Raw genomic sequence first — 18,661 nt, forward strand, 5'->3', positions numbered from 1 at the left:
CAAACTCGTTTAGAGTCTTCAGAATCGCGTTGAAAGAAAGTTTGTCTCGTTATAGAAAGACACTAAAAGCAGCCAGAGCCGAGCATCTCCGCAAACTCATAGAAAATAACCAAAACAATCCACGGTTCTTATTTAGTACAGTAGCTAGATTAACAAATAAACAGACATCACCAGAACAAAACATTTCATTACAATTGAGTAGTGATAACTTTGTGAATTTCTTCACTGAGAAAATTGAAAGTATCAGAAATACAATTGTAAATGTACAACCTTTAACAGATTTTTATGATTCAGCCTCAATTATCGCCCCTCAAGAACAGTTGCAGTGCTTTACAACTATAGGACAGGAAGAGCTAAATAAACTTATCGCTGCGTCTAAACCAACAACATGTTTATTAGATCCAATACCCACTAAACTACTGAAAGAAGTGTTACCTGTAGTGGAAGAGCCTCTTCTCAATATTATCAACTCGTCTTTATCTCTAGGTCACGTCCCACGATCGTTCAAGCTAGCAGTTATTAAGCCTCTCATTAAGAAACCACAATTAGATCCAAACGTATTAGCAAATTACAGACCCATTTCAAATCTTCCATTTATGTCTAAAATACTAGAAAAAGTGGTGTCCGCTCAACTGTGCTCTTTCTTGCAAGAAAATGATATCTATGAAAAATTTCAGTCAGGATTCAGGCCGCATCATAGCACTGAAACTGCGCTCGTTAAAATTACAAACGACTTACTTCTAGCTTCTGACCAGGGCTGTGTCTCAATACTAGTGTTACTTGATCTCAGTGCTGCGTTTGACACTATAGATCATAAAATACTCCTAGATTGACTACAAAATTACACTGGTATTCAGGGACAGGCATTACGGTGGTTTAAGTCGTACCTATCAGACCGTCACAATTTTGTTTATTTAAATGGGGAAAAATCTAAGATAATGATAGTAAATTATGGAGTGCCGCAAGGATCAGTGTTAGGCCCTCTGCTATTTTCAATCTACATGCTACCACTCGGCAATATTATAAGAAAACATGGAATTAGTTTCCACTGCTATGCCGATGATACTCAGTTATATATTTCAACACAACCAGATGAAATCTCTAAATTATCCAATCTGACAGAGTGTGTTAAAGAAGTAAAACATTGGATGACTAGTAATTTTCTTCTATTAAATTCAGATAAGACTGAAATATTACTTATTGGGCCAAAAACCTGTACACAGAATCTCTCAGACTACAATCTGCATTTGTTACTCCATCCTCAACAGTTAAAGACCTGGGTGTTATATTAAACGGCAACTTGTCCTTTGAAAATCATATTTCATATGTTACAAAAACAGCCTTCTTCCACCTCAGAAACATTGCTAAGATACGGAATATGTTATCTATTTCTGATGCGGAAAAGTTAGTTCATGCTTTCATGATGTCTCGACTAGATTACTGTAATGCATTATTAGCTGGTTGTCCTGCTTCCTCAATAAACAAGCTACAATTAGTACAAAATGCAGCTGCTAGAGTTCTTACCAGGTCAAGAAAATATGATCATATAACACCAATCTTATCATCTCTACACTGGTTACCTATTAAGTTCCGTATCGATTATAAAGTATTGCTAATGACCTATAAGGCTCTAAATGGTTTAGCTCCTGTGTACTTAACCAATCTTCTATCGCCCTACAATCCTACATGCTCTTTAAGATCACAAAACTCTGGACTTCTGGTTGTACCTAGGATATCTAAGTCCACTAAAGGAGGGAGAGTGTTTTCACATTTGGCTCCGAAACTCTGGAATAGCCTTTCTGATAATGTTAGGGGCTCAGACTCACTCACCCAGTTTAAATCTAGATTAAAGACGCATCTCTTTAGCCAAGCATTCACATAATGCATCTCATACCAGATCAACTGCACATGACTATCTTTGCTTAAAGTTATGAACAGCAGCTACGCTAATTATTCTTCATGTGATTTTCTGTTTTACCTCGGGACACCCGTCCCAAGGTGACTAGAGAGGACTTCAGTTTGGATCCAGCCTCTTAAGAAGAGCTCAGATGACCAACACCTGTGAAGAGACAACGCCAACTCCTGCAAGGACTTCAGAAGACGCAATCTGACGTTGTTTGCAGACATTGATCTGGATCAACATGCACATTACACAATTTCTATATCCTAATTATTGTTAATGTAATTCATTTTTCAGGAGCTCATTGCTTCTACGTTCAGTTAAACTGCTAACAGTGATTGTAAATGAATTGCCTAAATTATTACATTATTTGCTAACTGCATTCTTTAAATTGTAATGCTGACATGCATTCTCTGTAAAGCTGCTTTGAAATGATATGTATCATGAAAAGCGCTATACAAATAAATGTGAATTGAATTGAATTGAATTCAAATGACACAATATCTGGATCAACATGCTCCATTCAAATATGCTATACAGTCAAACCAAAATTTATTCAGACACCTTGAACATTTCATTCGTTATTACAGTTTATTCACTATAGTTAAAAAAAAATTATAATAAAATATAAGATCTCCAGAAAATTTGTATTTATTTGAATAGAAATTATTTAAATAGAAAAACCATTTGTGTGAACATGTTATATGCTCTTATAATCATATGAAAACAAAACTAAACAAATTTTTAAAGTGTAAAATGTAAACTTGCCATATAGCCTTCTAGCTGCATGTAAAGGTGCTGTTGTGTTGATTAGGGAGGTAATAAACTAATTTATTAGTACCTTTTCCGTCAAGTTTACAAAAATGTCCTTCAGCCCTAAAAAACAATGCAAAGAGTAGTTCAAAATATATGGGTAAAACACCTGTGAAAATCAAAACAGAACATTTTATTAATTATGGTAATGTTTTATATTAATTTATATTAACATGTTCATATTTTATGCTCATATTTTATTCTAAAAACAAACAAAAAAATCATAATCAAAAACAACCATCCTCTACAGTCGTTGGCAAAGTAATTCTGTGTTTGGTGATGTTTTGTGTGTTCTTCTACTTCTTCTGCTGTTGTGTGTTCTTCTCTTACAAACACAATCACCTCACTTCAGAAGGCATTTATTATCTGGTTGTGTTCATCTGAAAGAAGATTTATACACCTAGAATGGCTTGAGAGAGAGTGAATCACGGGATCATTTTAATTTTCAGGTGAACTATCCCTTTAAGCAGTTGACTTGTTGCTGTCACAACCAGAAGAGGACAGACAAGGTAAGTGGTGTAAAACAGTTCTTTATTGTAGGATATGAGCAGAATGCGTGCGTGCGGAGTAACATGAATCAAGTCGGATTCATATGCCATGCTTAGTTGGCACGGACACAGGCTCGTGGAATAGATGCAGAACTGAAAGAGCAATGTGAAGACGAGCAGAAATGTTGGCAAGAAGTTCTAAAACGGGTGGTTGCGGTCATACAGTTCCTTTCAGAACACGGCCATTCCGGGGAGACGTTGAGACGATCGGGTCTCCAAACAATGGCAATTATTTAGGGATGTAATTCATATGGAAATAAGGGCAGGGGAACTGCATCTTATCTAACACAGTATGTGAGGAATTTATTGCACTGATGGGACAGAGAGTTCAAGCTGAAATAATTCTTCAAATACAGAGCTCTAAATATTTTTCCCTAATAGTTGATTCCACCCCCGACTTGGCACATGTGGACCAGCTCACCTTTGTGGTACGTTATGTTTCTACAGAATATGTCTGGTCTTTATGGGGGTTTGAGGGCTCACATTCAGGAGATGAACCCATTAGCAGACTGGATACCCTCATTCACTGAACCTTGTTGGAATGAACAGTGTTGCTTGCTGCAGTGAGACAGTTTCGTTTTTTGGATTTATACAGTCATGTTTTAATTTTTTTTCGGCATCCCCTAGGCGATGGAAAGTTTTTATGGATGGACTTGAATTAAACGAAAACCGTCGCCTGGAGACATTAAAAGGACTGTCCGACACCCGATGGGCCGCTCACGCGCAGGCCACCAAGGCCCTTTTACTGCATTATAAAAAGATAACGGATGTCTTGCTTAACTTGTCAGCAGACGACAGTCAAAACCCTGCTACTCGAAATGAAGCTCAATCTCTTGTGAAAAAAATGGGCCGTTTTGAGACTGTATTTTTATGCATATTATGGAACAAGATCCTGCAAAACTTTCAGAAAACTAGCTCAATTCTTCAAAAAGTAGACCTGGATCTAGTGACAGCTGTAGAAATGCTTCAGTCACTTGCAACTTTCGCTGAAAATTTACGCGAGCAGTTTGAAGAGTTTGAGATAATGGCTAAACAAATGTCTGTCAGAACCGCAACCAGTCGCAAAATAAAAAGGAAAACAAGAGCAGATGAATCCACAACTCCCGATCATATTCTCACGGACAGTGAAAAGCTCCGTGTTTCTTGTCATTATTGACAACACAGTAAAAGGCATGCCAACTGAAGAGTTGGCATGCCTTTTACTGTGAAGATCTACAGGAGCGTTTAGATGATGAACTTGTGCAGTTTATTGCGTTTTGCTGCTCCTTGACCAATGACCTCTCGCTTATCCTCAAGCAGCTCCAGTGTGCGTTTCTGAATGCTGAAATTGCCTCAGAGCTGCGTTAGCCCAGGGCCCCGCGAAGGCTTAACGCGGCACTGTCTCGACCTGCATTCGCTGTTGTGACAAAACAATCTGCTTGGTTCCTGTTGGTCTCAGCAGGTCCAGTCCGCTGCGCAGTTGTCATTTCAGCAGTGCTGTAGCTGTAGCTGTATTTTACAGACATTTTTAAAACGTTCTTTATGATTGAACGTTCTTTTACTGACTGCTTTCACTAAGTTCATTACTTGTTTATAACTGTTTTCAAATATTTTCATTGTTATAGCAAATACATGGTTGTGCAACTGAATTATCATCATTCAATCACACTTTTACCTAACCTGATTGAAATTTAAAAAAAGACATTATCTCTTTATTTTTTTGCATTATCATTATTATTCTGTAACTCTGACTGCATGTGCTGAAAAAAATTGAGAAGTAATATTTCATAAAAACGTTTAAAAATGCCAGAGAAGTAAGGTAACACCAGTGACAAAAAAAAAAAAAAAAGCACATGCGGTCTTTGAATAAATGCACAAAAAAAAACATTAATGTATAATTTATGTGTTTCATAGGGCCTGTTTACACCTGGTCACTTCATGCGTTTTCCATTTTTGGTCTGATTTTATTTCTCCATTAGTACTGTTGGTAAATTAATGAACATTTGTATTGGATAAGAAGTGAGTAACACATCATCAACATGTGAATGTAGATTTGAGCACATAAATCTCAGAGGAAACTTGAGTCTTGTCTGATGTTACAGGGACAGATGATCACGTGAGTAATGAAGCTATCAAAGACTTTGAGTGACGATACTACAGAAATGAATACAACGTCTATTTAAACCAAATAGATTGATCAAATTGATTTTTGATGTCTGTATGTTTGCAGATCTTTTGTGGTGGAGCAGGACCTGTGAGGAAAGGTTGTAATGTATTTTGTATGATTGCACTACCCGTACCTGTGTGACGTCATCAGCAGTCGTTTTTCAGTAAAGAGACCCCGTTGCTGTAGTCATCTCGTGTCTGTGTCGTCTTATTCTAAAATATATAAAAAACATAACATGGTGTCAGAAGACGGATAAAAAAAAATAAATAATAATAAAGAAAAGAAAAGAAAAGCACAACTGAAAAGATGTCGCTACTGCAGCCACCATCAGCTTTGTCTCTTCAAGGCAACTTGGCGGAAAATTGGAAGGTATGGCTTCAGAAATTCGAGTTGTACCTCATTGCTAGTGGCGTGGCAGAGAAATCAGAGACAGTACAGTGTGCTACGTTTCTTCATATTGCGGGTGAAGAAGCCATTAAAGTGTACAACACATTCCAGTTCACGGAGCGAGAAGTTAATAAAATTGAGGAACTGAAAAAGAAATTCAAAGAATATTGTGAGCCCAGAAAGAATCTTCCATACATTCGCCACATGTTTTTTACGAGAGCGCAAGGCTCAGAAGAAACAATTGATGCATACGTCACAGATCTCAAACACAAGGCGAAAGACTGTGAATTTGGCAAGTTGACTGATTCGCTTATCAGGGACAGAATTGTATGCGGGATAAAAGACAACAGTGTTCGTGCAAGATTGTTGCGTGAGGCAGACCTCACATTGGAAAAAGCAATCGACATCTGTCGGGCCAACGAGTTGACGTCAAGTCAGATGAAAATGCTAGCTGAAGAAATTGACGTGAACAAAATAAGTAGTGTCAAAAACAAAAAGACAAGAAAGGGCACAATAATGCAACGTGACCAAAAAAGTAAACAGCATGCAATGGAGAGTCACCACAAATCAAACGTGAAATGTTCAAGGTGTGGTTATCAGCATGAATACAAAAAGTGCCCAGCTTATGGACAAACTTGCAAAGCATGCAACAAAAGAAACCACTTTGCGAAAATGTGCAGAACGCAAGCCTCCACCAAGAAAATACAGGCAATAGAACAAGATGAACAAAGTGATGAACAAGATGATTTCTTTGTTGGAACCATGGATGTGCAGATAACACAAACAATGGAAAATATGCACACAGTCATCACTGAAACAAAAAATGAAAATGACAAATGGACTGAAAGCCTGAAAATGAACAACAAGAACATTACATTTAAATTAGACACAGGGGCTGCATGTAATGTAATACCAAACAATTTGTTTAAATCGTTGGAAACCCAAAGAAAACTCAAAAAATCTACCTGTCACTTAATTACAAATTCTGGCCACAAGATGTCGCCTGTGGGACAAGTTCAGCTCACCTTCACCTACAAAAACCAAAACCACAATATTCAATTCTAAGTGGTTGACGGCAACGTACCTGCAATTCTTGGCCGCACAACTTGTGAAAAATTAGGGATGGTGAGAAGAATATATGAAATAAAGACTAAAGATGACATCTTCAAAGACTTTGATGACCTCTTGTCTGGCCTTGGTTGCTTGCCAATTGAGCATCACATCAAAACAGACCCCGATGTATCACCAGTGATCCATTCACCAAGAAAGGTTCCTGTAGCACTCAAGGACAAAATAGTTGAAGAGCTACGCAAGATGGAAAGCATGGGTGTAATCATAAAGCAACAAACAAACAAACAAGCACTTATGAGATTCATGGGTATGGTGCAATACCTATCCAAATTCATTCCAAACTTATCGGATGTCAGTGCTCCTCTCCGAAAGCTGCTAGAAGATGATATTCAGTGGCACTGGGAGGAAGAGCAACAAGAAAGCTTCACAAAAATGAAGACTTTGCTGACGAATGCTCCAACATTGAAGTTATTTGATGTACAGAAACCACTAACACTCTCAGTTGATGCCAGCTCAGAAGGCATCGGGGCAGTCATTCTGCAAGATAAAAAACCATTTGCTTATGGATCACGTGCCTTAACTGATGCTCAAAAAAGATATGCACAGATTGAAAAAGAATTACTTGCAATAGTCTATGGATGCGAGAAATTTCATCAATACATCTATGGCAAGGAAGTGGAAGTTGAAAGTGATCACAAACCACTGGAAAGTATTTTCAAGAAATCACTGCACCAAGCTCCACCCAGATTACAGCGCATGCTTCTCAGACTTCAAAGATACAACCTAAAGGTAACCTACAAACCAGGTAAAGAGATGCATATTGCTGATGCACTAAGTCGTGCATATCTGAATGAGCATACAGAAGACTTACTTGGTCAAGAGTTAGAGCTGTGCTGGATAACGACATATTTGCCTGTGTCTGAAGAAAAGCTGCGTGTTTTCCGCAGTGCAACAGCTGCTGATCAAGAACTGCAACTACTGTGCAAAATGACTATGGATGGATGGCCTAAAGAGAGAGGTGAAGTTCCAGAACTGATTCAAGCATACTGGACATTCAAGGAAGAAATAAGCTTCACATCAGGACTTCTTTTCAAATCTGCAAAGCTCATTGTTCCAAGCAAGTTGATACAAGAGATGCTGAAGAAAATTCATGAATCACATCTTGGAGTTGTAAAATGCAAAGAAAGAGCCAGGGATGTTCTATATTGGCCGAACATGTCAACTCAAATTGAAGAGTTTGTCTCCCAATGTTCAGTTTGCAACGCACACAAGAACAGTAATCCAAGAGAACCATTGATATCACATCAAATACCAGGAAGACCTTGGTCAAAAATTGGCACAGATCTATTCCGCAATGGTTCTGATTACTTACTGTCTGTTGATTACTACTCTAAATTCCCAGAAATCAGCAAACTGTCTGACACAACTGCTCAGAGTGTAATCGTGGCAATGAAATCTATGTTCGCGAGGCATGGCATACCAGATACTGTTGTCTCGGACAATGGTCCACAGTATGCCAGCGCAGAGTTCAGTAACTTTGCAAAAGTGTGGGAATTTGAACATGTGACATCCAGCCCAGGACACGCACAGTCGAATGGACAAGCTGAACGGGCAGTTCAAACCATAAAAAGCTTGTTAAAGAAAGCTCACAGTGCCAAGAGTGACCCCTACATTGCTTTGTTGGAATACCGAAATACGCCATTGGATGGTATTGGGTACTCACCAGTACAGTTACTAATGGGACGTCGGTTGAAATCCAAAATACCTACCTCAGTCACCTTATTGTCACCCGAGAGCAAGATACAAATCCAAGACAGCCTGAAACAAAGACAAGACAAGCAAAAGTCCTACTTTGACAGACAAACAAGGTTGCTTCCAGATGTTCACATTGGAGAAAGAGTGAGAGTGCGACGAGGAGATGTCTGGCAACCTGCAGTGATCATAAAAAAACATGAGCAACCAAGATCCTTCATCATACAAACTTCAGATGGAAAAACATACAGGAGGAACAGAAAACATCTTCTCAAGACTGGAGAAAAAAGTCTCACAACAACAGCAGACAACACAGTAAATGACACCAATAGTGAGATGGACTCGCATGTCACTGACACCCAATCATCTACAACTAACAAGGACACACAAAACACTGAATTACCTGAGTCTCAAACACAGGGATACATTACCAGGTCAGGTAGAGAAGTGAAAATGCCTTCAAGGTACAAGGACTGAACAGTGGTATACACTAAATGTGTATTCAGTGGTAACCTAAGTTTGTTTTGCATAATTTGTGCAGTTAAAAAAAAAAAAAAAAAAAAAAAAGTTCAATGTTCAATGTTCATAAGATTGCTCATAAATTTATAACTGTTTAATCAAAATATGTTATAAAGAGTTTATATTTACAAGTGTTTACTAAATCACCTTTTGAGACTGACTTTAAATAGATAAGACTGTTTTGCAGATTGGTGTCAAGATACATTAGTTAAGCAATAATGATTAAAAGTTGGACAGTTGAACTTAAGAAGGGGGATGTAATGTATTTTGTATGATTGCACCAGAGCCATAGAGAGACAGAGTTGCGACAACGGAAGTTCAAAACGCTTGATCGTCACGTGATTCGTGTAGCTTTCAGATAGTTCCAGGAAGTGCTTCGGCGGCAATTCAAAATGATAGGGTTTGAGAGACATAAAAACCTGCTAATATTTGAGGATTAGTGTTGTCAACCAGCGTTGCCTGCCTTGTTAACATATTTCTGGCTAACATTACCTTGTTTAAAGATTGCGTTGCAGTTGTTTTGAATTATTTTAATGTTTTTAAACTTGTATGTTAGTTAAGGGCAATCATGTCATGTTCACTATGGTTTTAGAGGGACAGGAGACCTGCAGGTGACAGGTGATTGCCTTAAAAAAAACCATTGCAAATAAGTGAAATGTAAAATTGAATTAAGTGAAATTTAATTAATCTTAATGTTAACAATTCTAACGCCTGTTTCACACTGCAAGCGTGAGCGTCGCGTGAGCAGCGCGTGAGCGTAACTACACCGTCACTGCAGCTGCAGAGACGCGCGAGTATTCACACTGGAAGCGTTTGTACAGCGTCACAGCAGCGGCTCGAAGATGCATATAAAGTGAGCATTTCTTTATCAAGACAGCTATAAATTTGTTTTTATAAGTTGGTCATTTATGAACTTGAGAGTCTTGAAAGTTTAACATGGGGAGGTGTACAACATTCTCATATAAACGTAATGAATAAATAAAAAAAATAAATACAAATAAAAGCCTCGTGTTATCCATTGCTGCACACGAATGAGGTAAGCTTTGTGTTTAACATCATCTGCCGCGTGCACATATTTACAATACAGCAAACTCGGCGAAAAAAGCCAGCAGTCTGTGTAATAACTAAAATAATGTTTATATATCATATTTTCTGGCTAGTTTACTTTAGTTTTTCATAATACACCATACTTTAACCCAAACTGAACAATTAAAAACAAGTTTAAATAGGTAAATCTTGTATAATTATTTTTGATTCTTAATTTTTTTTTTCCTGTCATACTCAAATTCTTGTTAAAACACATTAGACATGCTTATTCTGTGCATTTTGAACACTTTTTGTGTGAAATTATATTTATTTTGTCCATCAAAAGTGTGCTTTCACTTTAATTGAGCGTCAGCAGCGCAGCAAAAATAGACTCGGCGCCGAAACGATCGCTTCACTGCTGCTTACGCGCTGCTCCTGCTGCCTGTGTGAATGCATCCGTTGGTTAACATGGGCGCCGAAAAAAATACGCGCTGCTCACGCGCCGCTTAGGCGTAATGCACCCCATTCACTTATTACTATATACATTCATACACAATATATTCAACTCTAAAATAAAACATGATTATACACATAGACTTTTGCACTGATTTAGTGCAATGGATTTATACATTTATAATAAACTGCATGTCAAGTATTTCGTCTGTCCTTTCCTACATGTTCTTGTAGTCTCCGCTATGGTTTGCAGTGCTGCATGAGGATGATCCAGTCACTCAGAGAAAGCAGTATGAATGCATGGTTTCCCCACTGACACGGAAAGGAGAAAGTTATGTTCTAGTGAGCAGGAGCAATCTAAATAGAACTAAAGATTGTGCGCCAAGTTGTGTGTTAATCATATAAAGGTGTATCTGCCTTTTTTCACAAAAACTAACACTGGGAACTTTTATGTTTATTAAAGGTTTATTAAAAATAAGGAGCAAGGAAAAGCTTGCAAAATCCAAGGAGCAGAGACTGGTGGTGACAGCATCATTGCATGGAGTCTTCAGGATCTGAATCCCCTTTGTGCTTGTATTGAAAGCAAGATAAAAGGAAACAAAATGGGATAAATTAAATACAGTAGTGTATAATATACAGTTTTGGTATTTAGTATGGTTTCCCATTTAGCCTAGTGTGTGTATATATATGTGTGTGTGTGTGTGTGTATATATATATACATATATATATATATATATATATATATATATATATATATATATATATATATATATTTATATATAATTTTTTTTTTGCTGCTGCTTTTAAGCAGTTTTTTTTAATCTCACTTATAAACTTCCCTCTCCCCATCAATCCAAAAATCAGCTGAGCTGACACATAATAGACAGTCAACAGAATCACAATACATTCTCTAATATAACTTCTAAAATAAGGATTTTTTTCTTTATTCCCAGGTGAAAAAAAATACTATAGTAATTTATAGTAAATACCATAGTGTTTTTGAACCATACTATAGTAAAGTACTTGAATTAATTTGTTGTGGTAATTCTATAGTTGCTGTGATAATAAAACAACTATAGTAATATAAACAAATTACGTTACCCAATACTGTACTAAGTTTTCTACAACTTTAGGGTATATTATACTACAATATACAGTATACTGTAGTAAAAAACTAAAGTATACTACAGTATTTATTACAACGTGTTGTAAATACTATAATATAGTGTACTACAATTTACTATAATATGGTTCAAAAACACAATACTATTTACTATAGTATTTTTTCACCTGGGTTGTACATTTAATAAGGAATAAGGATATTCTCATTTTACCACTTTCACCAACCACAAGCCCCAAAGTTATATTTAACCCCGTTTAGAATCCCTTTTCTCTAATTACACAACGATGAATAAATTGTTTTAATCTATTATCTAATCTACTATCCCCTGGAACTATTTATTTAGTGAACAATATCCACTAGCATGCTTTAATACACAAGTTAATTTGATTCAGATGTACTGATACTATAAAATATTATAATTTAAACCGCTTACCTTCTAAAAGTGCATCACAAACGGTCTGTTCTGCTGTAACTCTACGGCGCAGCTGCTACTTCCGGGAACTATTGAGAGGCTCCACGAGCCGCCATTGCTGTAAAAAACCGTTCCATTGGAGTCTATGGAGTTGTCGCAACTCTCTCTCTATATGGCTCTGGATTGCACTACCCGTACCTGTGTGACGTCATCAGCAGTCGTTTTTCAGTAAAGAGACCCCGTTGCTGTAGTCATCTCGTGTCCGTGTCGTCTTATTCTAAAATATATAAAAAACATAACAAGGTGACGGCGGCATTTGTTAGAAAAAAAAAAAAAAAAAAGGAAAACAAACAAAAATATGAAGTAAGATCGTTTTGTTAGTTCCAATACAGAAATCAATCGACACTGTACTGTTAAAATGACTGCTTTTGTATGCTGTTCAGATGTACTTTCACTTTCGGTTCCACGTGATCGAATCACTGACACTGATAATCTCGATATAATGATATCTGGCGCCTCCTGCTGGACACTCAGAAAACAACATCAACACACACCAGAACTTTACACTTTTTTTTATTATTTCAGATACATTGTGTTTTCATGAAACACATAAACTAGTGAAATTCAGTCTTGTCTAGATGAAGTAAAACCTGAATCGTTTCACTCTGAATTAATAATTTCTTTAAACAGTGTGAATGTGAGACAAACTTATTTACAGATCATGTATTTATTATTGATGTCACAATACATTTCTCAAAGCAGCTTTACAGAGATCTGTGTGTCTCAGTGTCAGTCAGAAATGATTATTACAGTCTTTGTTGATTTATTTTTGCTATAATTCACTGTACATGGATCATCAGACATTTTGATCTAGTTTTGTTTTAATCTGAACTGGATTTGAGCAGTGGCCCTCCAGCAACAGGTTTGGACACCCCTCGTTTAGAGACACTTTAATGATTAACACACTTCGGTTTAATGCTCTTCTGATAAAACAAATGATGATAAGCATCCTTTCATGACACTGAAGCTCTCAGGAGCTAAAAGTGTCAAAATCTGCAGTAACTTCTGCTTTTATGCATGTGAATCTGTGAGAGATGAAGTGTGAAACCCAGAGCAGAAACTGACCAGTGCTTTGGAAATGTTGTGTTTAATACTGAACAAATACATTTGAATGAGCTTATTTTAAATATTTTTGAAGATTACAGATCTATGCTCTTGAAATATGAGTGATACAGGGTTCTCAACCTTTTTACCATTTTTTCTCTCCATATATTGTCGATATGGTGACTAATAAATGCACAAAGAGTCATCATGCTAGATCATGTGGAAGTATTTAAACATTATAGTTCAAACTTATATTAATTTAATCCATTTTAATTTAAATAAAAAATAGTGAAACTGTAATTTTTAAGTGTGGTCAGCAGATCATTTGTGACGGGCTCAGGTTGAGAACCACTCTAAACATCATCTGTACTTGTGTTGTTTTGCCATAAATGAGACGATTGAATCCTGATGGATCAACATGACTCTCTCAGTGAGTCTCTCCTACAGATCCTGCTGTAGCGCCTACTAGTGACTGAACATAGAAACAACACATTATTTGATGTGATCACAGCCTGATCCTAGTCTTGATATCAACAAACTTAACTTTGATGGTTATTTCTGCACGCTCTTCTTCTGCTGAAGACTGCAGGATCTGATGTCATAAACCAGAACAACCACAGTAGCCACGCCCACCAGAGCAGAGAGAGCCAATCGGATCACAGCTTCAGTAAAGCCACAACAGCCTTCTGAGAAAAAAAATGAGGAACATAAAAATATAAATATTGTTGAGTTTGTGAAAACAAACACACAAAACAATTATAATAGTTACTCACTGCTGACAGTGACAGTGAATCTCTTGTGTAAAGTCTGTTTGCTGCTGCTGATCTTCACTTTATAAACTCCAGAGTCTGATAATCTGGTGTTTGTGATGGTCAGAGATCCGGTCTGATGATCCAGCTTCAGTCTGTCTCTGAATCTCTCATCAGGATCATATAATGGTGGACTCTTGGCCTCTAGATCATGTTTAGCTATGAGTTTTCCTTCATCTCCAAACCTCCACACTATCAGCTCATCTCCGTGTGTTTCAGTATCAGTCTGAAGAGTGACAGATTCTCCCTCCGTCTCTGATACACTCTTCATTTCACCTTTAAAAGCATCAATAACAGCTGGAGACTCTGCATGAGACAGATTCACAGATATTAAACATTAAACACAGTTACTGGTGCTAGAATATTAACTTTAACAGTCAGTTTGTTTACTACATATTTAAACATATTTTTTTTATTTAAGTGTATCTTTTATTTGTGTTGATTGGATCTGCTCCCTCTATAGGCAAAAGCTATTCTGTAAGACTGTTTTTGTAAGATTTACAGACTGCAGTTTAAATCTCAGCTTAATTAATTTTAATTAATAAAACAACAATGAATATCAAAACATCTACTTATTCATAAATAGGTAACACCTTACATTAATGTTGCCTTTGTAAAGGGTTTATAAAGGTGTTTGTTAATGAGTAATAAGTCAAATAAAACCCCTTAGTCTAATTATGATAGTCAATTTTTGCTGCATCATGAAATAAACCATGAATCTGGTTTTGAGTTAAAAAAAAAAAGTGTTAATAAATGCATTTATTAAGCATTTATAACATGTGAGTTAAAAACGGCTCACTATTTGGCAGGTATTCCATTAAAGTCGCCCTTTTTATTCATGCAGTTATAACTGCATTATTAATGATTTATAATGCATTTGTAAATGACTTATTACTCATTAACAAACACCTTTATAAACCCTTTACAAAGTGAACATTAATGTAAAGAGTTACCCATAAATAAAAGTGTCCTCACCATAGACAGTAACGATGAAATTCCAATGTGAGATCCCACGGTCGTGGTAGATCTCTAGTCTATAAAGTCCAGAGTGTTTAGTTCTCATGTTTGTGATTGTCAGAGATCCAGTATGATTCAGCTTCAGTCTGTCTCTAAACATTTCAGTGAGACTGGGATATGAAATGTCATTTTCCTTAATTAGAACAATGACTGAATATAAATCTCTAAACCTCCACTTCATCTGAATAATTTCCTCTATTTGAGTAAGATCAGGGTTTAGAGTGACTGAATCTCCCTCCATCACGGTCTTCTCTTCATCTGTTCCAGCACCAAACACTCCTGCAGAACAAACACAAACAGTTTCTCAGAGATCAAACTCATGTAACACTGCTGCTCATGTTACTGAACAGAGTTCAACAGAAATCAGTCTTGACTTAGAAACAAAATTTAACTTATTACAAGGCTCCTATGATGCTCATTTATGGGTTCATAATTTTGATTATGGGGTCTGCAAAATGGGTTTACATGATTTAATGTTCAAGAAAACTATTTATAATATAAATTTACACTGTTGCAGCATCAGTTTTCACCATCTGTCTGAATGCTCTATTTTTTAAATTATTTTTCATAGAACCATCAGAACAATACAGAATGTACAGAATTCCCCAACAAATGTTAAGATTGGGAGGTAATACATAATCACACTCTCAAAGTTACACAATATAACACCAAAACAGTAATCCCTCAGGAGACACAATTACAGAACTGGTCTCTGTCAAAAATAACTTGCACCAACAAGTACAAAAATGTCACTCTTAATATTCATTGTTCTTAAGTGCACTAAATAATATGCTATGAACAAACATTAAATCCTGAAAACAGCCAAATCGTTTCAATCCCCCTGGTGGCTGGCTGGTCATAAACCCCACCATCTCCATATAAACTAATGGGACATGAGCAGTGCTGTTTCTAGGCAATAGGTGCGTTCGACATCGGCTGCAGCTGGATGCATTATTATTATTTCGTAATTTGGCCATTTCAAGGCATTTTGATTATTTGTGATTATCTGAGTGACAAGTCTCCTGGTGATAGTGGCCGCTGCTGTTAGGAAGAGAATAAAGAAATGAGGTGTAGAAGGCGTCAGGGAATGTCATCATCTGTGTTTACCTGGATTAAATGTTTTAGTTTCATCATCATGAAAAGGTCAAAGCCATCAGAGGCTCAGTATCGTAAAAATAAAAAAGAGGATGAGAAAAAGAAAGTGTTACTAATTGGTTAATTGTTCTGTTCTACTACAAGTTGCTCCATTACCACAAGCAAAACATGTAACACTGCATATAGAGGGTATGCATCGACGTCACTTTCCTGCCGGACAGTCCTATTGACTGTCGTTTCTTGTTAGTGTAAATTCTTTGGCTAAACTCTGCAGGACAGCGGGTCAGCAGGGGTGAGTTTGCCCATCCCTGGTCTAAAGTAACATACTGGCAAAATATAATCAGTCAGTTTGCTATAGCCCTGTAAACATTCATTTGAATGAATTATTGGACTTCGTTTTGTAGGGTAATTTGCAGACAGTCCCTCAAGCAGCCTAGGCAAATATCAAACCCAATACTAACTTTACCTCACTCTATGTATTTATTTAGTCCCTTCTCTGACCTCTGAAGTGGGTTTGAATTTGTTAGTTCAGCTGTGACAGAGTCTTGAACATTTCAGCTCACTACAAAAGAAGTAGAATATGATTGTTTGTTTGAAATGTACAGTGAGAAAACTAAGGAAATGTTAGGCTACTAATGAAGTATCTTTGGTCAAAAGTTCATTTAAGGTAGTTATAAGCCAGTGATAGCTTCATTTCCCTTCCTGCCCATCATTTCATCTTTATCTGAACTGATTTATCTGTTTGTTAGTATTTAATTTATTTGTACACAGCTTTGATTTAGCCAGAGAACACCTATTGAATAAAAGTGCAGGAGACAAGTAATTACAAATAGTTGAGGACAAATTCATCTGGATGAATGTGATCATTAGTTAAATAAGAGAGAGCTGAAGTTCTGCAGACTTATCTTCAACCAAATAAATAAATAAATACAAACTTAGTCCCCTGCCCGAAGCTCCCCAGTAACCCTTAAAACATAGATTAGCTAGTTCAGATGTGTTTCATTTAAAGCAAAACTCAGCAGGACTTTCCAGGAACAATGTTGACCACCCCGGTGTGTTTCCGGTGTCCGAGCTAAATCGAAACTGATAAAAAGATGAACAGAAATCATGAACTTACCGCACATTAGTAGAACAATCTGAACGAATTTGAAATTGTTCTTCATACTGTCGAAGATTCCAGAAAAATCTGATTTCGATGAATATTATTAATGTTCGCTGTTGTTTCTGAATCACACCCTCCTGACTGACAGAGATGAGTGTGAACAAAACCTGCTAAACACCTACAGAGAGATCTTAATACCGACTGGAGCTGATTTATTAATTTTCATTATAATATGCTACTAAAGAACAAGAAATTTTAAGTTTCCAAATCTGAAAGACTGCAGAAGTGCAGAAAACTGTAATGACAGATACTATAACGGTTCTTTCTTTTGTCCTGTTCAAATACTAACACTTGCAGTCTTTGCACTTTGACCACTTCTCTACTTACATGACGTATTTCCTGTCATTTCCTGTATTTGGCTCAAGTGTTCAAGTGGGCGTGAAGACCACAAGTGTGCGTAGAACGATGGGACACACTTAAAGTCTTGTAAAAAATCAAAGTGTTTACAGAGCTTTTTATTATTATTATTATTATTATTATTATTATTTTCAATACTCTGCATTTTAAAATACACTTAAATGTCTGTTCAGTGGTCGCTATGTAACTAACAGAAGACACAATGATAAACAGCAGTTGCAAATGTTGTACAAAATACACAATGTTGTATGTCAATCACAAAGCTCTTTCCCATTTTGATTGTGTTTTGTGTATTTTTCACTGCATTTCCGCTCAAAACTAATGTTCAGTCTTTGTGCCACTCAGTGGGCGTGACCGCAGTCATAACACGTGACGATGACATCACGTGCATACCCTCTATAGAGGCCAGCTTGCGGCACACCTGAGCAATAATCCTGCTGTCTAATCAGCATCTTGATATGCCACACCTGTGAGAAGTGGAGAAGTGCTCACTAACACAGATTTAGACAGATTTATGAACAATATTTAATAGAAATAGGCCTTTTGTGTACATAGAAAAAGTCTTTGAGTTCAGCTCATGAAAAATGGGGGCAAAAACAAAAGTGTTGCGTTTATAATTTTGTTCAGTGTAGTTAAGAAAGCGTCATGCATCCTCACTAATTTTAAGTAGTCCTTCCTTAGGGACTTTTATTTTGTAGTTTGCATAGTGGCAGGTTGCGTTGCAATCAAAGGTGGATCAATTATATTTTGCTTTCAAGTGAAAATGAACATTTGAACATCTTTTTCAACCCCTTCAGTTAGGCTAAATGAATACGTAAATTGTAAACTGTCCGACTGTTTGGAAATTCACACATAAACATAAAAACATGATAGAAACAGAATGAGCTTTTACTGCACAAACAGACAAGAAATGTGTTGTGGTTTTCTACAGGGGCTGTTGGTAAACACATATACACATACATATGAC

General features: G+C 36.7%; 1 protein-coding gene across 4 annotated transcripts; it reads right to left on the reverse strand.

The window, feature by feature from the left end:
- Positions 1-2,638: 2,638 nt before the first annotated feature.
- LOC137015670 (uncharacterized) lies at positions 2,639-17,597 on the reverse strand. Of its 4 annotated transcripts, none has more exons than XR_010894020.1 (6): positions 17,293-17,597; positions 15,039-15,359; positions 14,028-14,369; positions 12,349-13,940; positions 5,541-5,619; positions 2,639-2,776 (listed from the first exon to the last, which is right to left on the reverse strand). XR_010894020.1 is itself a non-coding variant. In XM_067380708.1 (4 exons), the coding sequence occupies exons 1-4, from the start codon at positions 17,336-17,338 to the stop codon at positions 13,807-13,809; spliced, it is 843 nt and encodes a 280-aa protein (XP_067236809.1). In that variant the 5' UTR covers positions 17,339-17,597; the 3' UTR covers positions 11,738-13,806. The 4 variants fall into 4 exon arrangements, 1 of the variants encoding a protein (XP_067236809.1); XR_010894021.1 differs by lacking the exons at positions 2,639-2,776; positions 5,541-5,619 and adding exons at positions 11,068-11,185; positions 12,172-12,268; XR_010894019.1 differs by lacking the exons at positions 2,639-2,776; positions 5,541-5,619 and adding an exon at positions 11,068-11,185 and having other exon boundaries at positions 12,172-13,940.
- Positions 17,598-18,661: the final 1,064 nt, after the last annotated feature.

This window comes from Chanodichthys erythropterus, chromosome 3, assembly GCF_024489055.1.
Source record: "Chanodichthys erythropterus isolate Z2021 chromosome 3, ASM2448905v1, whole genome shotgun sequence".
NCBI lineage: Eukaryota > Metazoa > Chordata > Actinopteri > Cypriniformes > Xenocyprididae > Chanodichthys > Chanodichthys erythropterus.